At 44.4% G+C, this 16,523-nt stretch overlaps 2 protein-coding genes across 5 annotated transcripts in view; one reads left to right on the top strand and one right to left on the bottom strand.

Annotated features, from left to right (window-relative positions):
• The window catches only part of LOC130290290 (alpha-galactosidase A-like), a 36,729-nt gene extending 30,793 nt beyond the window's left edge, over positions 1 to 5,936 (top strand). For 2 of the 4 annotated variants that reach the window (XM_056537700.1, XM_056537698.1), the window contains one exon: positions 5,248 to 5,936. In XM_056537700.1, the coding sequence (XP_056393675.1) occupies positions 5,248 to 5,505 (258 nt within the window). In that variant the 3' untranslated portion in view covers positions 5,506 to 5,936. The remainder of the gene's footprint in view (positions 1 to 5,247) is intronic. The other 2 variants (XM_056537699.1, XM_056537697.1) reach the window with 1 other exon arrangement.
• Positions 1 to 16,523, bottom strand: part of LOC130290292 (60S ribosomal protein L36a-like) — a 196,798-nt gene that overhangs the window by 87,744 nt on the left and 92,531 nt on the right. The gene's annotated exons all lie outside the window — the stretch shown is intronic.

Genomic DNA, 16,523 nt, shown 5'->3' with positions numbered 1-16,523 from the left:
ACTTTAAAAACGCAGGGACCGCTGGGAGCAGGCGCATGCAGCGACGTCACTGACGTCCCATGCGTGCGCCCATGGCAACATGCGAAGACGCAAGGACTCGCGCGCGCTGGTAGTAGGTAAGTGTTTACCAGCGGCGCGTCCCTTTGGTGTTCTGACCACCGATCCTCCGGTCCTGCTGTGGCCGGAGCGGTGGTCGGAACACTGAAATGGGGCAGTACACAGGCATACAGCCTCCAGCCATACTGTATCGCTGGAGGCTGTATGCCTGTGGGGGAACATACTGCCAACATAATTTGGGGGACTATACTGCCAGCCTAATGTGGGGGAACTATACTGCCAACGTAATTTGGGGGACTATGCTGCCAGCCTAATGTGGGGGAACATACTGCACCTAATGTGGGGGAACATACTGCACCTAATGTGGGGGAACTATACTGCTAACATAATGTGGGGGACTATACTGCCAGCCTAATGTGGGGGAACATGCTGCCAGCCTAATGTGGGGGACTATACTGCACCTAATGTGGAGGAACTATACTGCCAGCCTAATGTGGGGGACTATATTGCACCTAATGTGGGGGAACTATACTGAACCTAATGTGGGGGAACTACAACCTAATGTGGGTGAACTATACTGCACCTAATGTGGGGGGGGGACTACAACCTAATGTAGGGGAACTACTATCTAATGGGGAGGAACTATACTGCCAACCTAATATGGGGGAAGTATACTGCACCTAATGTGGGGGAATTATACTGCCAACGTAATGTGGGGGTCTATATTGCACCTAATGTGCGGGAACTATACTGCCAGCCTAATGTGGGGGAAGTATATTGCACCTAATTTGGGGGAATTGTACTGCACCCAATGTGGGGGAATTGTACTGCACCTAATGTGGGGGAATTGTACTGCCAACCCTAATGTGGGGCAACTGTATTGCCAACCCTAATGTGGGGCAACTGTATTGCCAACCCTAATGTGGGGCAACTGTACTGCCAACCCTAATGTGGGGGAACTGTACTGCCAACCCTAATGTGGGGGGACTACGGGGACTACAACCTAATGTGGGGGGATCTATACTGCCATCCTAATGTGGGGGGAACTGTGCTGTGTACTTAAAGTGGTAGTCCACTAATAAGATATATAAGTGTGCATAGGAATTTATTCATGTTTTGTTATCTATAGTCCGGCCCTCAAACGGTCTGAGGGACCGTGAACTGGCCCCCCGTTTAAAAAGTTTGAGGACCACTGCTTTAACCCCTTAAGGATGCAGGGCGTTCCCGTATGCCCCGTTCCTGAGTCCTTAAGGACTCAGGGTGTACAGGTATGCCCTGTGTTTCTCTGGTCCCCGACGCTCACCGTGCGAGGACCAGACCGGGATGCCTGCTGAGATCGTTCAGCAGGCATCCCAGTATATCGCCGAGGGGGGTCCTGAGACCCCTCCATATCGTCGATCGCCCAGATCGCTGGTCAATTCAGACCGGCGATCTGCGGCAATTCCGGGTCATACGGGACTCGTGTGACCCGGAAAATAAGCGTGGTTGTCCAAGACAGCCCCGATCCCCCTGAAGGGATAGGAGTGAGGTGGCAGGGGTGCCACCCCTCCTGTCCCTGCTATTGGACCGGGGGGGGGGGTGTAGGGGTTAAAGTTCAGTTCCCCTGCTCTTCCCTCCCACGGTAGTCCAGGCAGAGCAGGTGAACTGTCCTGTGAGCGGAGGCGGCAGTGGAGGTCCCTTAGCGGGCGGCGGGCACTCCTGCTGGTGCGCCAGATGGTGATCCTGCTGCAGGAGCCAGGAGGTGAGGGCCAGTTTGGAGACTACAGCTGTTTGCTGTTTGGGCATGCTGGGATTTGCATTTTGCAACAGCTGGAGGGCTACAGTTTGGAGATCACTGTGCGGTGGTCTCTAAACCGTGGCCCTCTAAATCTTGCAAAACTACAAATCCCAGCATGCACGAATGGCAAATGGCTGTCTCGGCATGCTGGGAGTTGTAGTTGCGTGCCTCAAGCTGTTGCATAGCTACAACTCCCAGCATGCCCTTTGGCGATCAATACATGCAGTAGGTTTGTAGTTTTGCCACAGCTGGAGGCACACTGATTGGAAAATACTGAGTTAGGTATCTGGTTTTCCAACCAGTGTGCCTCCAGCTGTTGCAAAAGTACAACTCCCAGCATGCACGGTTTGTCAGTGCATGCTGGGAGTTGTAGTTTTGCAACAGCTGGAGGTTTGATCCCCACCGCCCCGCCCCTCCATGTGAATGTACAGGGTACAATCACACGGGTAGGGGTTTACAGTGAATTTCCTGCTTCAAGTTTGAGCTACGGCAAATTTTCCGCCACAGCTCATACCCAGCGGGAAACTTGCTGTAAACCCCTGCCCATGTGATTGTACCCTAAAATCACTACACTATGCTATACTAACACAAAATAAAGGGTAAAACACTGTATATATACACACCCTTACACTGCCCCCCCCCTTCCCCATCCCAATAAAAATGAAAAATGTCTCGTACAGCAGTGTTTCCAAAATGGAGCCTCCAGCTGTTGCAAAACAACAACTCCCAGCATTGTCGGACAGCTACTGACAGTACAGGCATACTGGCAGTTTAGTAACAGCTAGAGGCACCATTTGGGAATCACTGGCATCAAATATTTTTGGTAGCTGAGGCAATTGTAATGCCCTATTCGCCCTATCCACTCATCCGCCAAAAATTCCACTTCCGCTTTTGAGGATTTTGTGCGGAATTCAAGTGGAGTGTGGACTCCCATAGAAGAGTATTAAGTTTCATTTAAGGAGGAATTCCTCAAGCGGAATTCTAATTGTAAATGTAATTTTTAATTTGCACAGCCTACTGTTCAAAAGATCTGTCAAACACCAGTGGGGTGTAAATGCTCACTGCACCCCTTATTAAATTGTGAGGGGTGTAGTTTCCAAAATAGGGTCACATGTGGGGGGTCCATTGTTCTGGCACTATGGGGGTTTTGTAAACACAAGTGTCCTTCAATTCCGGACGAATTTTCTCTCCAAAAGCTCAATGGCGCTCCTTCTCTTCTGAGCATTGTACTTTGCCCGCAGAGCATTGTACATCCACATATGCGGTATTTCCATACTCAGAAGAAATGGTGTTGCAAATTTTTGGGGACATTTTCTCCTATTACCCCTTTAAAATGTAAAATTTGGGGAAGAAACAGTGAAAAAAAATATAATTTTTCATTTACACATCCAACTTTAACGAAAAGTTGTCTAAAACCTGTGGGGTGTTAAGGCTCACTGTACCCCTTGTTACATTCCTTGAGGGGTGTAGTTTCCAAAATAGTATGCCATGTGTTTTTTGTTGTTCTGGCACCACAGGGGCTTCTTAAATGTGACATGCTCCCAAAAAAACATTTCAGCAAAATTCCCTCTCCAAAATCCCATTGTCGCTCCTTCCCTTCTGAGCCCTCTACTGCACCCACAGAGCACGTTACATCCACATATGAGATATTTCCTTACTTTACAAATTTTGGGGGGATTTCTATCCTTTTACCCTTTGTAAAAATACAAAAAAATGGCTCTACAAGAAAATGCGAGTGGAAAAAAATTAAGATTTTGAAATTTCTCCTTCACTTTGCTACTATTCCTGTGAAACACCTAAAGGGTTAACAAACTTTCTGAATGTCAATTTAAAATACTTTGAGGGGTTCAGTTTCTATAATGGGGTCATTTATGGGGTATTTTTCACAAAAAGGCCCCTCAAAACCCCTTCAAGCTTAACTGGTCCCTGAAAAATTTAGATTTAGAATTTTCGTGAAAATTTTGAAAATTGCTGCTATACGTTGAAGCCCCCTAATGTCTTCAAAAAGTAAAAACATGTCAACTTGATGATGCCAACATAGAGTAGACATATTGGGGAGATTCATCAAGACCTGTGCTGAGAAAAAGTTGTCCAGTTGCCCATAGCTACCAATCAGATCGCTTCTTTTATTTTTTCACAGGCCTTTTCAATAATGAAAGAAGCAATCTTATTGGTTGCTATGGATAACTGGTTGACTTTTCCTCGGCACATGTCTTGATGAATCTCCCCGATTGTATTTGTGAATCAGTATATAAGTTATTTGGAATCTCCTTTTTCCTTACAAGCAGAAAGTTTGAAAAATGCCAAATTTTCTAAATTTGCAAGGATGCAAGTAACAACAAAAAGTTGTTGAAGTAGAATATGTCACTAAAAAACAATTAGTAATGCATAAAGTGACAGTGGTCAGAATTGCAAAAAAAAGGGCTGTGTCCTTAAGGGGTTAAAGAAGACAGGAAGACCCAGTTTTACATGCACATAGTCTTACTCTCTCTATCCCCTGCATAGCACTGGCTAAGACTTGCCCCCATTTCCTGCATGGCCTCTTTACTGCTGAGATGGAATTTCCCTAATAATGGGTATTGGCTAGCAGTTTGCCAGGAAAAAAGACACCTAGTGGGCATGACTTTTTCTGGGGTGAGGAGCCTATTTTCGTAATTGAATTGATTTGGAAACATTTTAGGAATTACATGGAGGGAAGCTTTGTGAAATGACACCATTAAAGCCTGCAGCTTCTCAAAGATCTCCAGTATTGGTGGAGGGTGCACAGCAGCTGGAGTCCTGGTTTCATTAGCTTATATCATAATAAATAAGAGGGGAAAAAACACTGCAGCACTTCAAGGTTTATTTGAAAAAAAAATTTTCACAAGAACATGTGGAGCATCTCCAGGATCTCCTGTACCTGGCTATCTGTCTTGTGTGAGAGAAATCAGAGCTGGTTTTTCCCCATTGGCCCTCTGCTCCACCCATTTCTTCTTTCAGTGTTAGCAATAGCAGTAGGTTGTACACAGCAGCTCAGGGTGTAGAGAAGAGGGAGACAATACATGGAGGGCAGGTCACACTGGATGTAGACAGGGGAGAATACCATGGGCTATGTACAAGTGTAGAGAGAAAGCAGTGCACCCACAGCAAACTAGACTTTTGGAGACACAAACATCACATCCAGCATGCAATACATAGAGGACACATCCACATAAAATGAATCTAGGAGCAGGCTGCAAACTGTTCATTGGGGGTCTGAATATGAATGAAGATTGCATACTCAAGTTTAGTGCTTATTATGAGTTAAAACTGTTGCATTAACATATGTAAATATGTTTTTTACATGTAAAAGTGGCCATAGCTTTAAATACATTGGTTTTGGATTTTTATGCCTTTTTGTCACTTTAATTGAACCTAATATTCATTTCTTTCAGGGAGATAACTTTGACTTGTGGGAAAAGCCCCTTACTGGAGGATCTCTTGCAGTTTCTGTGACAAATCGCCAAGAAATAGGTGGTGCTCGACAATTCCTTCTGTCACGTGGCATACTTTGGGAAGGATTAGCTTGTAAAAACAAGTGTTACATAACACAGTTGCTTCCAAGACGGTACGAATATGGGTACTTCAATGAAACATTCAGCTTGCTGCTACCTGTGAACCCCTCAGGCACTGTATTGTTGAGGGTGGATTAATCTTACACTGTTTAATAATAAAGGAGCAGGAAAATCTGATCAAGGACAGCACTGCAGCTTGGAGAACAATCGTTGGTGAATTCATTGGTGTTGAAGATCGGTTAAAGGGATTGTCTAACAAAACAGACAACCTGTGTATGGTGTCAATGTATAATAAAGCCACTTACTAATATAATGTTATTAGCCATAGTGCAAAGATCTTCCATACCAGCTGTGTTGTCTGGCTTAAGGGCTCGTTCACACAGGTGGATCCGCCGATGATGGACCCCTACAGTGTGTCTCAGATGTGCCTGCTCGGAGCGGCAATCTGCCGCTACGAGCAAACGCACTGGTGTAATGTGTACTCGCACACAACGCGGCCACTCCCCCTGCTCCCTGAGCTAGGCCGAGAGCAGCTGCGATCTATGCAAGTATACTGCGCGGCGACTCGCACATTGCAGTGTGTCTGCTCGTAGTGGCGGATGGTCGTTCCAAGCAGGCACATCTGAGACACACTGTAGGGGTCCATCATCGGTGGATCCACAACGTAAAATACGCTGTGGATCTGCCTGTGTGAACGAGCCCTAAACCTGTGCCATCGTGTCAAAGACTCTAAAGGTAAAGCTCCCGTCCCTGCCCCTGCCTGGAGCTTATATTACTGTTCATTGGATTTAGGGTCACAGTAGTTTCTCTAGCTTATAAGCAGTAATGTGTGATCACCCAAGTTCATATGACTGGCTGAGCAGGCTAAAGGAAGGGGGGAGCTCTGCATTTAGGAAGTGTGACGTGATGTTACAGCTCACAAGAGAAAGATCTGTGGACTATGACTATTAATCAACATTTTTAATAAAGAACTTATGTTGGGTAACTGAGCCATAACCACACACAGATAAATAGCTGAAAGTGACAGCTATCGGAAAAAAATAATTTTGGCACACAATGTTAGGTGAAATGCATTCCTCCATTTTGTTTATTTTCCCCATTCACAATTTATACAGAACTCCAATAGTAAATGAGGGTCATTGTATATCATTATTCCTGTCTCTGTTTTACATTACCTGTGGTTCAGGCAGCATGAAATCACTGGCAGATTCCCTTCAGTGTGATTTAGCCTATTCTATGTCCTTTAAAACATGTCTTCAAGGGTATCCCACTTTGCATTTTCAATAGCAGACCATGAGGGGGCAATTTATTATGCTGCTACACCTGCTTTTAGGCATTAAAAAAAAACCTTCACAATTTTGAACATATGTGGCTGAATATTGTGGCTGAAATTGACATAAGCTCAGAGTTGGTGTGGATTTCAGTGTGATACAAGCAGGACAGGCACGGCACTTTGTGATTCTTTAAAAGGCTGTATCCTTTTAAAGACCCAGAAGACATAGCATTCGGACAATTCATTACTTAGGACTGGTGTTTGAAATGCTAATCTTTGTACATCGTCCAAAAAAAAAAGTGTAAATCAAAAAAGAGTTGGGCATTAGTATATTTTATACAATTACTTATTTTCTGTAGTTGAACAGGAACAATGTATAGGTTTATCACCCCCCCCCCCACATTCCTTTAATTTTATTTAAAGGACATGGTCACTTTTAAGTTGATGCCTCTACAACATGTCCAGTTATGCTTTTTCGGGATATACAGTACCTCCCATGAGTACACCCTTCACATATTTGTAAATGTTGTACTCTTTCTATGTGACAGCACTGAAGAAATTACACTCTGGTACACCGTAAAGTAGTGAGTGCACAGCCTGTATAACATTGTTTAATGTTGTGTCCCCTCAAAATAACTCACTGCCAATAATGTCTAAACATTATACTGGTCTCTGGAAATTCAACATGACACCTCATGGCAATGAACTGAGCATCTGAAAAAAGAAGAGTTGTTACTCTACATAAAGATGGCCTAGGCTATTAAGGTTACCATGACCCTGAAACTGAGTTGTAGCACAGTGAGCAAGACCATACAGTGGTTTCACATGACAGGCTTGGCTCAGAAGGAGACTTGTCATGATCGGCCAAAGAGTTTGAGTGCACGTGAAACCATGTCCCATGGTCCGATGTGTCAAGTCTGTGTGGCAGCAACCAGGTGAGCCATACCAAGAAAAGAGTGTCTTGCCTACAGTCAAGCATGGTGGTGTCAGGGTCTGGGCTTGCATGAGTGCTGCTGGCACTGGGAAGCTACAGTTCATTGAGGGAAACATAGATGTCAACATGTATTCTGACATACTGAAGCATAGCATGAGCCCACCCTATGGAGACTGGGTTGCATGGCAGTATTCCAACATGATAATGAACCCAAACACACCTCTAAGACAACCACTGCCTTGCTAAAGAAGCTGAGGGTAAAGGTGATCGACTAGCCAAGCAGGTCTCCAGACCTAAACTCTATTGAGCATCTGTGGGGGCATCTTAAAACAGAAGGCGGGTAGCACAAGGTGGAAGATTTATCAAAACCTGTGGAAAGAAAAGTTGCCCATAGCAACCAATCAGATCCCTTCTTTCATTTTGCAGAGGCCTTGTTAAGAATGTAAGAAGTAAGCTGATTGGTTGCTATGGGCAACAGGGTAATTTTGCCTCTGCATACGTTTTGATAAATCTTCCCCAAGGTCTCTAACATCTATCAGCTCACTGATGTCATCACGGAGTAGTAGAAAATCCTCCAGTGGCAACCTGTAAAGGTCTGGCAAACTCTGGGGAAAAATAACGGCTGACAAAATAGAAAGTATTGGTTAGCTCAGGGAGCTGTTCGGGATTGCCGCGGTGAAATCCCGGCATCCCGAACAGCTGTACTACAGGAGGAAGGTCTCTTACCTTCCTTCCTGCAGTCCGATCGCCGATTGAATGCTTCAAGCCTGAGATCCAGGCTTGAGCAATCAATTGCCGAAAAGCCTGATCAATGCATTCCTATGGAGATGCATTGAACACTGTTAAAGATCAGTAAATGCAATGTTATAGCACCCTATGGGGGCTATAATATTGCAAAAGAAAAGTAAAAAAAATCATTAACCCTATGAATTATCCCTTTCCCTAATAAAAGTTTGAATCATCCGGCATTTCCAATAATAAAAAAAAACTGTGTAAATAAAAACAAAAATAAACTTATGTGGTATCGCCGCGTGCGGAAATTTCCGATTTAAAAGAACTGGGAGGCCATGTGCGTTTACAAAGCCCCCCATGGTGCCACAACAGTGGACCCCCCACCCACATGTGACCCCATTTTGGAAACTACACCCCTCACAGAATGTAATAAGGGGTGCAGTGAACATTTACACCCCATTGGCATTTGACAGACCTTTGGAACCTTTGACTCCGTGAAGCCACCCGGTCACCCAATAATAGCCGTCATGGAATCCATCACGAGCCATTTGTCGGAATACATTGATCACCAGCTACAAAGGTTTGTGACTTCCCTGCCGGCCTATTTAAGGGACACAGGTCATTTGATATCTCTTCTTAATAAAGATGTAAAATGGCAAACTAACTACATATGGGCAACACTAGACATTGCAGCTTTGTATAGTAATATCCCCCATGAAAAGGGAGTAGATGCAGTACGAACTTTCTTACAAGAAGATCCTCTCATGTCTATAAATCAGCAAAATTTTATTTTACAGTCGATTAGGTTCATTCTGGACCATAATCACTTCATGTATGACCATGTATGAGAGACTTGGGTAGGGGAGGGGGGGATGAGGAGGGAGGCACGGAGGGACAGGAAACAGAAGCAAGGGAGCTTGGGGATGACGATTTTTACGTCATCCTCCAGGGCTCCATAACCCGGAAGTGCAGGAAATTTGCGGCGATGTGGCGGAGGAACGGCTGGACCAATTTCAGAAAGGAAGACATGCACATAAAGGTAAAGCAGAGAGGAATGTTATGGTCTAAAAAAAAAAAAGTTGCCTTATAGAACTCCTTTAAATGGACAGCAGAGGTCAGCAGAGAGCACTGTGGTCATGACATCAGAGGAAATGCATTTCTTTTTTGGATTTCTCTTTAGTATACAGCCCCTAAAAAGTAGTGGAAGGATTAAGATTTTTTAATAGAAGTGATTTACAAATCTGTTTAACTTTCTGGCACCAGTTGATTTAAAAAAAAATTATAATTCCACGTGAGTACCCCTTTAAGGGGGTTAAGATCTATTGCACAGTTGCCTTATTCATTTTAAATGCTCTCGGACAATAAAAAAAAAATGATTGTGAAGGTAACATAGCCTTTACCGTATCAAAAATGTGATAATAGACTAAAGATATGTTCTCTATCTGAGAAGATTACAGTATGTCTGTGCCCATTATGAAAGTATTGTAGAAAGTTATTGAAAATTCTTTATCAACAATGGGGGAGTTTTACCATTGTTGTCTTCACAAAGTATGTTTTAATGCAATTTATTTTTGCTTTGGTTTTGGTTACGCGCAACATATTTATCATATCGCAGGTGGCGGGTTTTGATAAATTTGACACACGTAAATAAAAAATAATAAATCACTTCAGAACACCATTTTCTAAGATTCTTCCTCTCCGAGCAGAATTTCATGGTGTGAACTTAACAGGGCTGTGCAGTCGGAGTCGAGGAGTCGGAAGAAATTTTGGGTACCTGGAGTTGGAGTCGGCAAACAATGCACCGACTCCGACTCCTACTAAATTTAGATTGGAATATGAAAAAAAAGCAAGTTTAAATGTCACAATTCACAAAAAGTTATAATTAATGACTTCTCTACTGTAAGAATAAAGACCAATGCATGCAGTGCCTCGCGTAACCGCAAAACGAACACGTTAAGTGACCGTCAAGAAGCATGCTTTTCATGTGCTTCACTATATGGCACGCAACGCACAATTAGGAGCGGCAATACTTATACTTTCCATAGTGTTGTGTTCTGCTGTTACAGGGAACCCATGGGTAACCTAGCCTCTCACTGATAATGGATTAAGTAAATATGTTTTTTGCAGGACTAGAGACACTTGAATAAGTGAAGGGAATGAAGGGTCAATAATTCAAGACTGAAGCTGTAAACCATTGGAAAAACTGCTGCCATTCAGATAAGGCTATACAAACTTGTAAACTCCGATTGTTAGCTTAAACTTTAAACATAGCTATGGGATTCTATTAGGGAAATCATGTTCTATAATAAATGCCCCTTCCTGGATCCTCCCACTGCCCTATCTTCAGCAGCAGATCAGCACACAAAAAGGAGAAGGCAGCAGCTTCTGCCCAACTACCTCTCTCTGCTAGAAGAGCTTAGAAGAACTTGGTGGAACAGCTTCTTGGATTCAACTGTAAGTGTTTATAAATACATTCACATATTAATACAGAGGAGTCGGAGTCGGGGAGTCGGAAGTACAAAAAACTGTGGAGTCGGAACATTTATCTACCGACTCCACAGCCCTGGAACTTAACATTTGTGTGAATGGGTCTCTGCGAGACCCATTCACACTGCGGAATTTCAGTAGCAGACAATTCCGCCGCTGAAACTGTTCTGCAAGCACTGCATAGCCGTCAATGGTGACGGCTCAGTGCCCCGTGGCCCTAGCGCCGAAGTATTTTCGTCGGCCGCCAGACGGAATCTCCCATTGCGTAATTCAGAGAGCGGAGATTCCACAGTGTGAACGCACCCTTAGTCTTATACTTGCAAAGAAAGTAGAAATTTTAGCAATTTTATTCACGAGAAATCATCTTTCTTTATTTTAGCACATTAAAAGAGGTACACCACAGAAATGCATGGATGGATATTTTTACTTAAAGGACAACTGCAGGATAGGGAATGTTACGCCGAGCGCTCCGGGTCCCCGCTCCTCCCCGGAGCGCTCGCAACATCCTCGCAATCGCAGCGCCCCGGTCAGACCTGCTGACCGGGTGCGCTGCGATACCTCTCCCAGCCGGGATGCGATTCGCGATGCGGGTGGCGCCCGCTCGCGATGCGCACCCCGGCTCCCGTACCTGACTCGCTCTCCGTCGGTCCTGTCCCGGCGCGCGCGGCCCCGCTCCTTAGGGCGCGCCGGGTCTCTACGATTTAAAGGGCCACTGCGCCGCTGATTGGCGCAGTTGGCTTAATCAGTTCATTCACCTGTGCACTTCCCTATTTAACCTCACTTCCCCTTCCCTTCCTTGCCGGATCTTGTTGCCATCGTGCCAGTGAAAGCGTTTCCCAGTGTGTTCCTAGCCTGTGTTCAGACCTCCTGCCGTTGCCCCTGACTACGATCCTTGCTGCCTGCCCCGACCTTCTGCTACGTCCGACCTTGCTCTTGTCTTCTCCCTTGTACCGCGCCTATCTTCAGCAGTCAGAGAGGTTGAGCCGTTGCTAGTGGATACGACCTGGTTGCTACCGCCGCTGCAAGACCATCCCGCTTTGCGGCGGGCTCTGGTGAAAACCAGTAGCAGCTTAGAACCGGTCCACTAGCACGGTCCACGCCAATCCCTCTCTGGCACAGAGGATCCACCTCCTGCCAGCCGAATCGTGACAGGGAATAAGTGTTCAGTTGTGGGGGGTCCAACTGCTGGGACCCCTACAATCTCCTAGGCGTCGGCCTAGAGAAGTCAACAGTACGACCCCTCCCCATACAGTTCTATGGGGGAGGCACGAACGCTGCCTCCACCTCTCCAATAGAACTACATGGAGGAGGCGTGTCGGCCGCAATATCATGCTGCACGACTCCTGCACGGGATCAAACACCTATCACCTATCCTGTGCATAGAGGATAAGTTGATTTTGGGCCACAGATGGCATTTAACCTCTTCCCACCCTAGGACGTATGCATACATCCTGGCGATATCATGCTCAGCGCAATGTGCTGCAGGAGATCGCCGGTGGAACTCGCCTATCAATAACAGCCAGGGTCCCGCTGCAGCTGCTGATGAGGATCGAGCCGTCTCGGTAGCATTAACATAATTGATGCTGTGATCAGTCCTGATCACGGAATCTGTGGTTGACCGATGCGATGGCAGGATCCCGTTGGTTGCCATGGCAGCAGGAGGCCAGCTGATGGCCTTCTGTCGGCCTAGTACGGCAGCCTGAGGTCCAGCCTTTTAGTCAGTGTAGTACTAACAGTTATACTGTGCTGCAGTACAGATGTACTGCAGTGTAGTATAATCTATAAGGCTAGGTTCAGACTACGGAATTTCCGTCAGAAATTTTCGCTTGCTAAAATGTCTAGTGTAGTGAATGGTTTTCCGTTCACAAATTCACACTTCGGAATTTGTGAAGCGGAAAATCCGCTTTGAAAATCCGCTTTGAAAATCCGCTAGAAAATTTCCACCTGAAGAAAGGGGTTGCTCTTTCTTCAGGCGGAAATCCGCGCGGAACACATTTCAGTCTATGGGAGACTGCCGTGTCCGCGCGGTCCTAGCGCCGACTATTTCAGTCAGCGCAGGCGGAACTCGGAATTTTTCAGAAAATTTCCGCCCGGAGATTCCGCAGTCTGCACCTAGCCTAAAAAGTGAAAAAATAAAAGGTTTTAAATTAGTGTGAAAAAAAATAAAACCCTCTTTCCCAATAAAAGCCTATATAACCCCCAACAAAAAATGCCCAAATCTATACATAATGAAATGATAATGGTATTTATCCCGCACGGTAAATACTGTAAAAGAGAAACCGGCAAAAACCACAAATTTTGGACCAAAAAGTGCAATAAAAAAGGTCAAAAGATAGCATTAATCACAAAAATGGTATCAATATAAAGTACAGCTTGTTCCCCCCCCAAAAAAAAGCCCTCACACAATGCGGTTGGTCAAAAAATAGTTATGGCTGTCAGAACATAACACAAAAAGGGGGGGAGGATTTTGTTGAGAGAACAAAAAATTATAAAAAAGCTATATAAATTGGGTATCTCCCTAATCATACCGACCCATAGAATAAAATAACATTATTTTTACCATACAGTGAATGCCATAAAAAAAAAATTTAAAAGCCAGAAATTTTCCAATTCACTATTTTTGAGTTTCTCAAAAAATGCTGCACGAATTAACAAAGACTTACCACTAATATAAAGTACAATATGAGAAAGTTCAGAGAAACAGCTGACCGGCACTACCTATAATGTGGATGCATGGGATTCCTGGTACTTCATGGGGGACCAAAAACACGTCTGGTAGGTGGTGCTCTCTTCAGAAGTGTAAAGTGCGGTAAAAATCCAATACGTGATAGCAAAGAATGTGAATGGCACCATATATTTCTTCAGACTTTATTATACGAAAAGTGCAATATGAAAAAAACTATCTCAGAATCGAGTTGCTAATTAAAAGCATGTCAGAGGTATTACCACTTAGAGACTCAGGCCAGATTTGAAAATTTAGGCTTGGTCATTAACCCCCTTAAGGACCAAGCCCATTTTCACCTTAACCCCTTGCCTCAGAACGACAGGTATACCCGTTGCTGTGGCACGGGAGGGTTATGAAGCGCGCTCAGGAGCTGAGCTTGCATCATACCCGCACAGTCCCGGCTGCTATCAGCAGCCAGGACCCATGGCTAATGCCGGAGATCGCCGTTCTGGCAGATGTCTGCATTAACTCTTCAACGCAGCGATTAAAGTTGAACGCCACGTCGGAATTTTCGCCTGAAATTTTGCTTTGAAATTGCAGGCGGAAATTCAGCTTTCTAAAATGTATAGTGTAGTGAATGATTTTCCGTTCACAAATTCACACTTCGGAATTTGTGAAGCGGAATTTGTGAACGGACAATCCGCTTGGAAATTTCTGCCTGAAGAAAGGCGGTGCTCTTTCTTCAGGCAGAAATCCGTGTGCAACACATTGCAGTCTATTGGAGACTGATTCAGCCGGCGCTGGCCACACTCGGAATCTCTGGGCGGAAATTTTCTGCCTGGAGATTCCGTAGTCTGAACCTAGCCTAAAAGTGAAAGTAAAAGTATCCTGGCAGCTCAGTCGGGCTGATCGGGACATCACGATAATATCGCGATGTCCGATCAGCTAGGATGCAGCAGGAGGGGGCCTTACCTGCCTCCTGCGTTTCCGAACGGCAATTGATTGCTGCAAGCCTGAAATCCAATCAAAAAGTCTGATCAAAACAAAAATGGTACCAATAAAAACTTCAGATCACGGCACAAAAAATGAGCCCTTATACCGCCCCATACATGGAACCATTAAAAAAAGTTATAGGGGTCAGAAGAGGACAGTTTTAAACATAGTTTTCATGCATGTAGTTATGGTTTTTCCCGAAGTAATAAAAAATCAAACCTATATAAGTAGGGTATCATTTTAATCGTATTGGCGTACAGAATAAAGATAAGGTGTCATTTGTAATGAAAAATGTACTGCGCAGAAACAGAAGCCCCCAAAATTTACAAAATGGCGTTTTCTTCCATTTTGTCGCGCAATGATTTATTTTTTCCATTTCGCCGTAGATTTTTGGGTAAAATGACTGGTGTCATTACAAAGTAGATTTGGTGGCGCAAAAAAATAAGCCATCATATGGATTTTTACATGCAATTGAGAGGGTTATGATTTTTAAAAGGTAAGGAGGAAAAATCGAAAGTGGAAAACTGCTATGTCCTTAAGGGGTTAAGGACCAGGCCAACTTTTTTTTTTTTCATTTTCGTTTTTCCACCTTGCCTTCTAAAATCTATAACTTTTTTAGATTTCATTCTACAGACCCATATAAGGGATTGTTTTTTGTGTGACCAATTGTACTTTGTAATGACACCTCATTTCTCCATAAAATGTACTGCAAAAATGACATGTGCATGAGGCAAGCACTGCTCCAATGCTCGTGGTCTTGTGCAGGACGTAAATGTACGTCCTTGTGCGTGAAGTAGAGGAAAAGTAAGAACAGTCAGCGTCCTTAAGGGGTTAATCTTATAGGATTGTTTTTTTTTTTTATTTATCCTCATTTCATTTGTCCTTGTTTGGTTGAATAACTAAAAATTTTCTCTCTATTAGGAAAGAAGCGATATGACCGCAAACAAAGTGGTTATGGTGGACAGACCAAGCCTATTTTCCGGAAAAAGGTGACTATTTAAATGCTTATAGGTGTCTTTTTGTTTGGAAATGTAACTTTGCTAAAGCTGCCTTCAGTATAAAAGTCAAAGGAATCCCACTCTTTCTTCTCGAATGATGTCTTTATCTTGGAACAACTTCAGTAGCAACTATTGTGTGTGTTCAGTAAAGCTCAGGACAGTTTTGCGATTTTAAATTCAGAGAGCAAAGTGCTGCTCCTAAAGAAGGTAAAGACAATCCACTCATTCTGGCTGTATGTTTTACATGGCAGTCACATGGCCATTGAGAATACAGTTAGACTTTGTTCACACTACGGAATGTCCACACAGAGAATCACTGCGGACACTGCAGGGTGTCATCTTAATATGTTGGTGCTAGGCCCACACAGGAGAGCGCCATCTCATAGACTGTTATACATCCCATGTTCCCATGTTCCCATGTGTGTGTGGATTCCACACAAAGAATGAACGTGTGGACATGGAAAATTTTATTTTCGTGCCGGAAACATTTGGCATGAAAATTCTGCGGTGTGCACAGAACAGCAGAATCCTTTTGAATTTAAGGGGACTCGACTACCGCGGAATCTCCGTGGTGGATTACAATGTTGACAGCATGGAAATTAAGCTGTCAACATGACCGTATGTTACTTTGTGTACTCCTGGGGACTCCAGCTGTCATGGTGGTGTTACACCTTCAGTAGCTAACAAATAGATCTCCAGTGCTCTATTCTGCAGCATAGGAGCCTCAGCGTAGGTGGGAGGAAGCCCGTCCTATGAAGATTCAACAGGGATGTCAACTTTAAATTGTGTCAGGTGGTATGTTGTACACTGAGGAGCATGTATGCCTAATACAGCTTCCCCTAACTGTATAAGGCTGGGTTCACATTACGTTTTTACCAATACGGGACCACATACGGCTGGGGGGAGCTAAAACCTTGCGCTCCCGTATCCCTACCGTATGCTGCCCGTATGTAATTAATTTCAATGAGCCGACCGGCATGAAGCGCTGACTCCGGTCGGCTCATTTTTGCCTCGCATGCGGTTTTCCACCGGGCCTCAAACCGTGGTTGTCTACGATTTTAGGTGCGGTGGGAA

This window comes from Hyla sarda, chromosome 9 (genome assembly GCF_029499605.1).
Source record: "Hyla sarda isolate aHylSar1 chromosome 9, aHylSar1.hap1, whole genome shotgun sequence".
Taxonomy (NCBI): Eukaryota; Metazoa; Chordata; class Amphibia; order Anura; family Hylidae; genus Hyla; species Hyla sarda.
The sequence above is the reverse complement of the archived record's forward strand: the minus strand, read 5'-3'. Positions and strand labels throughout refer to the sequence as shown.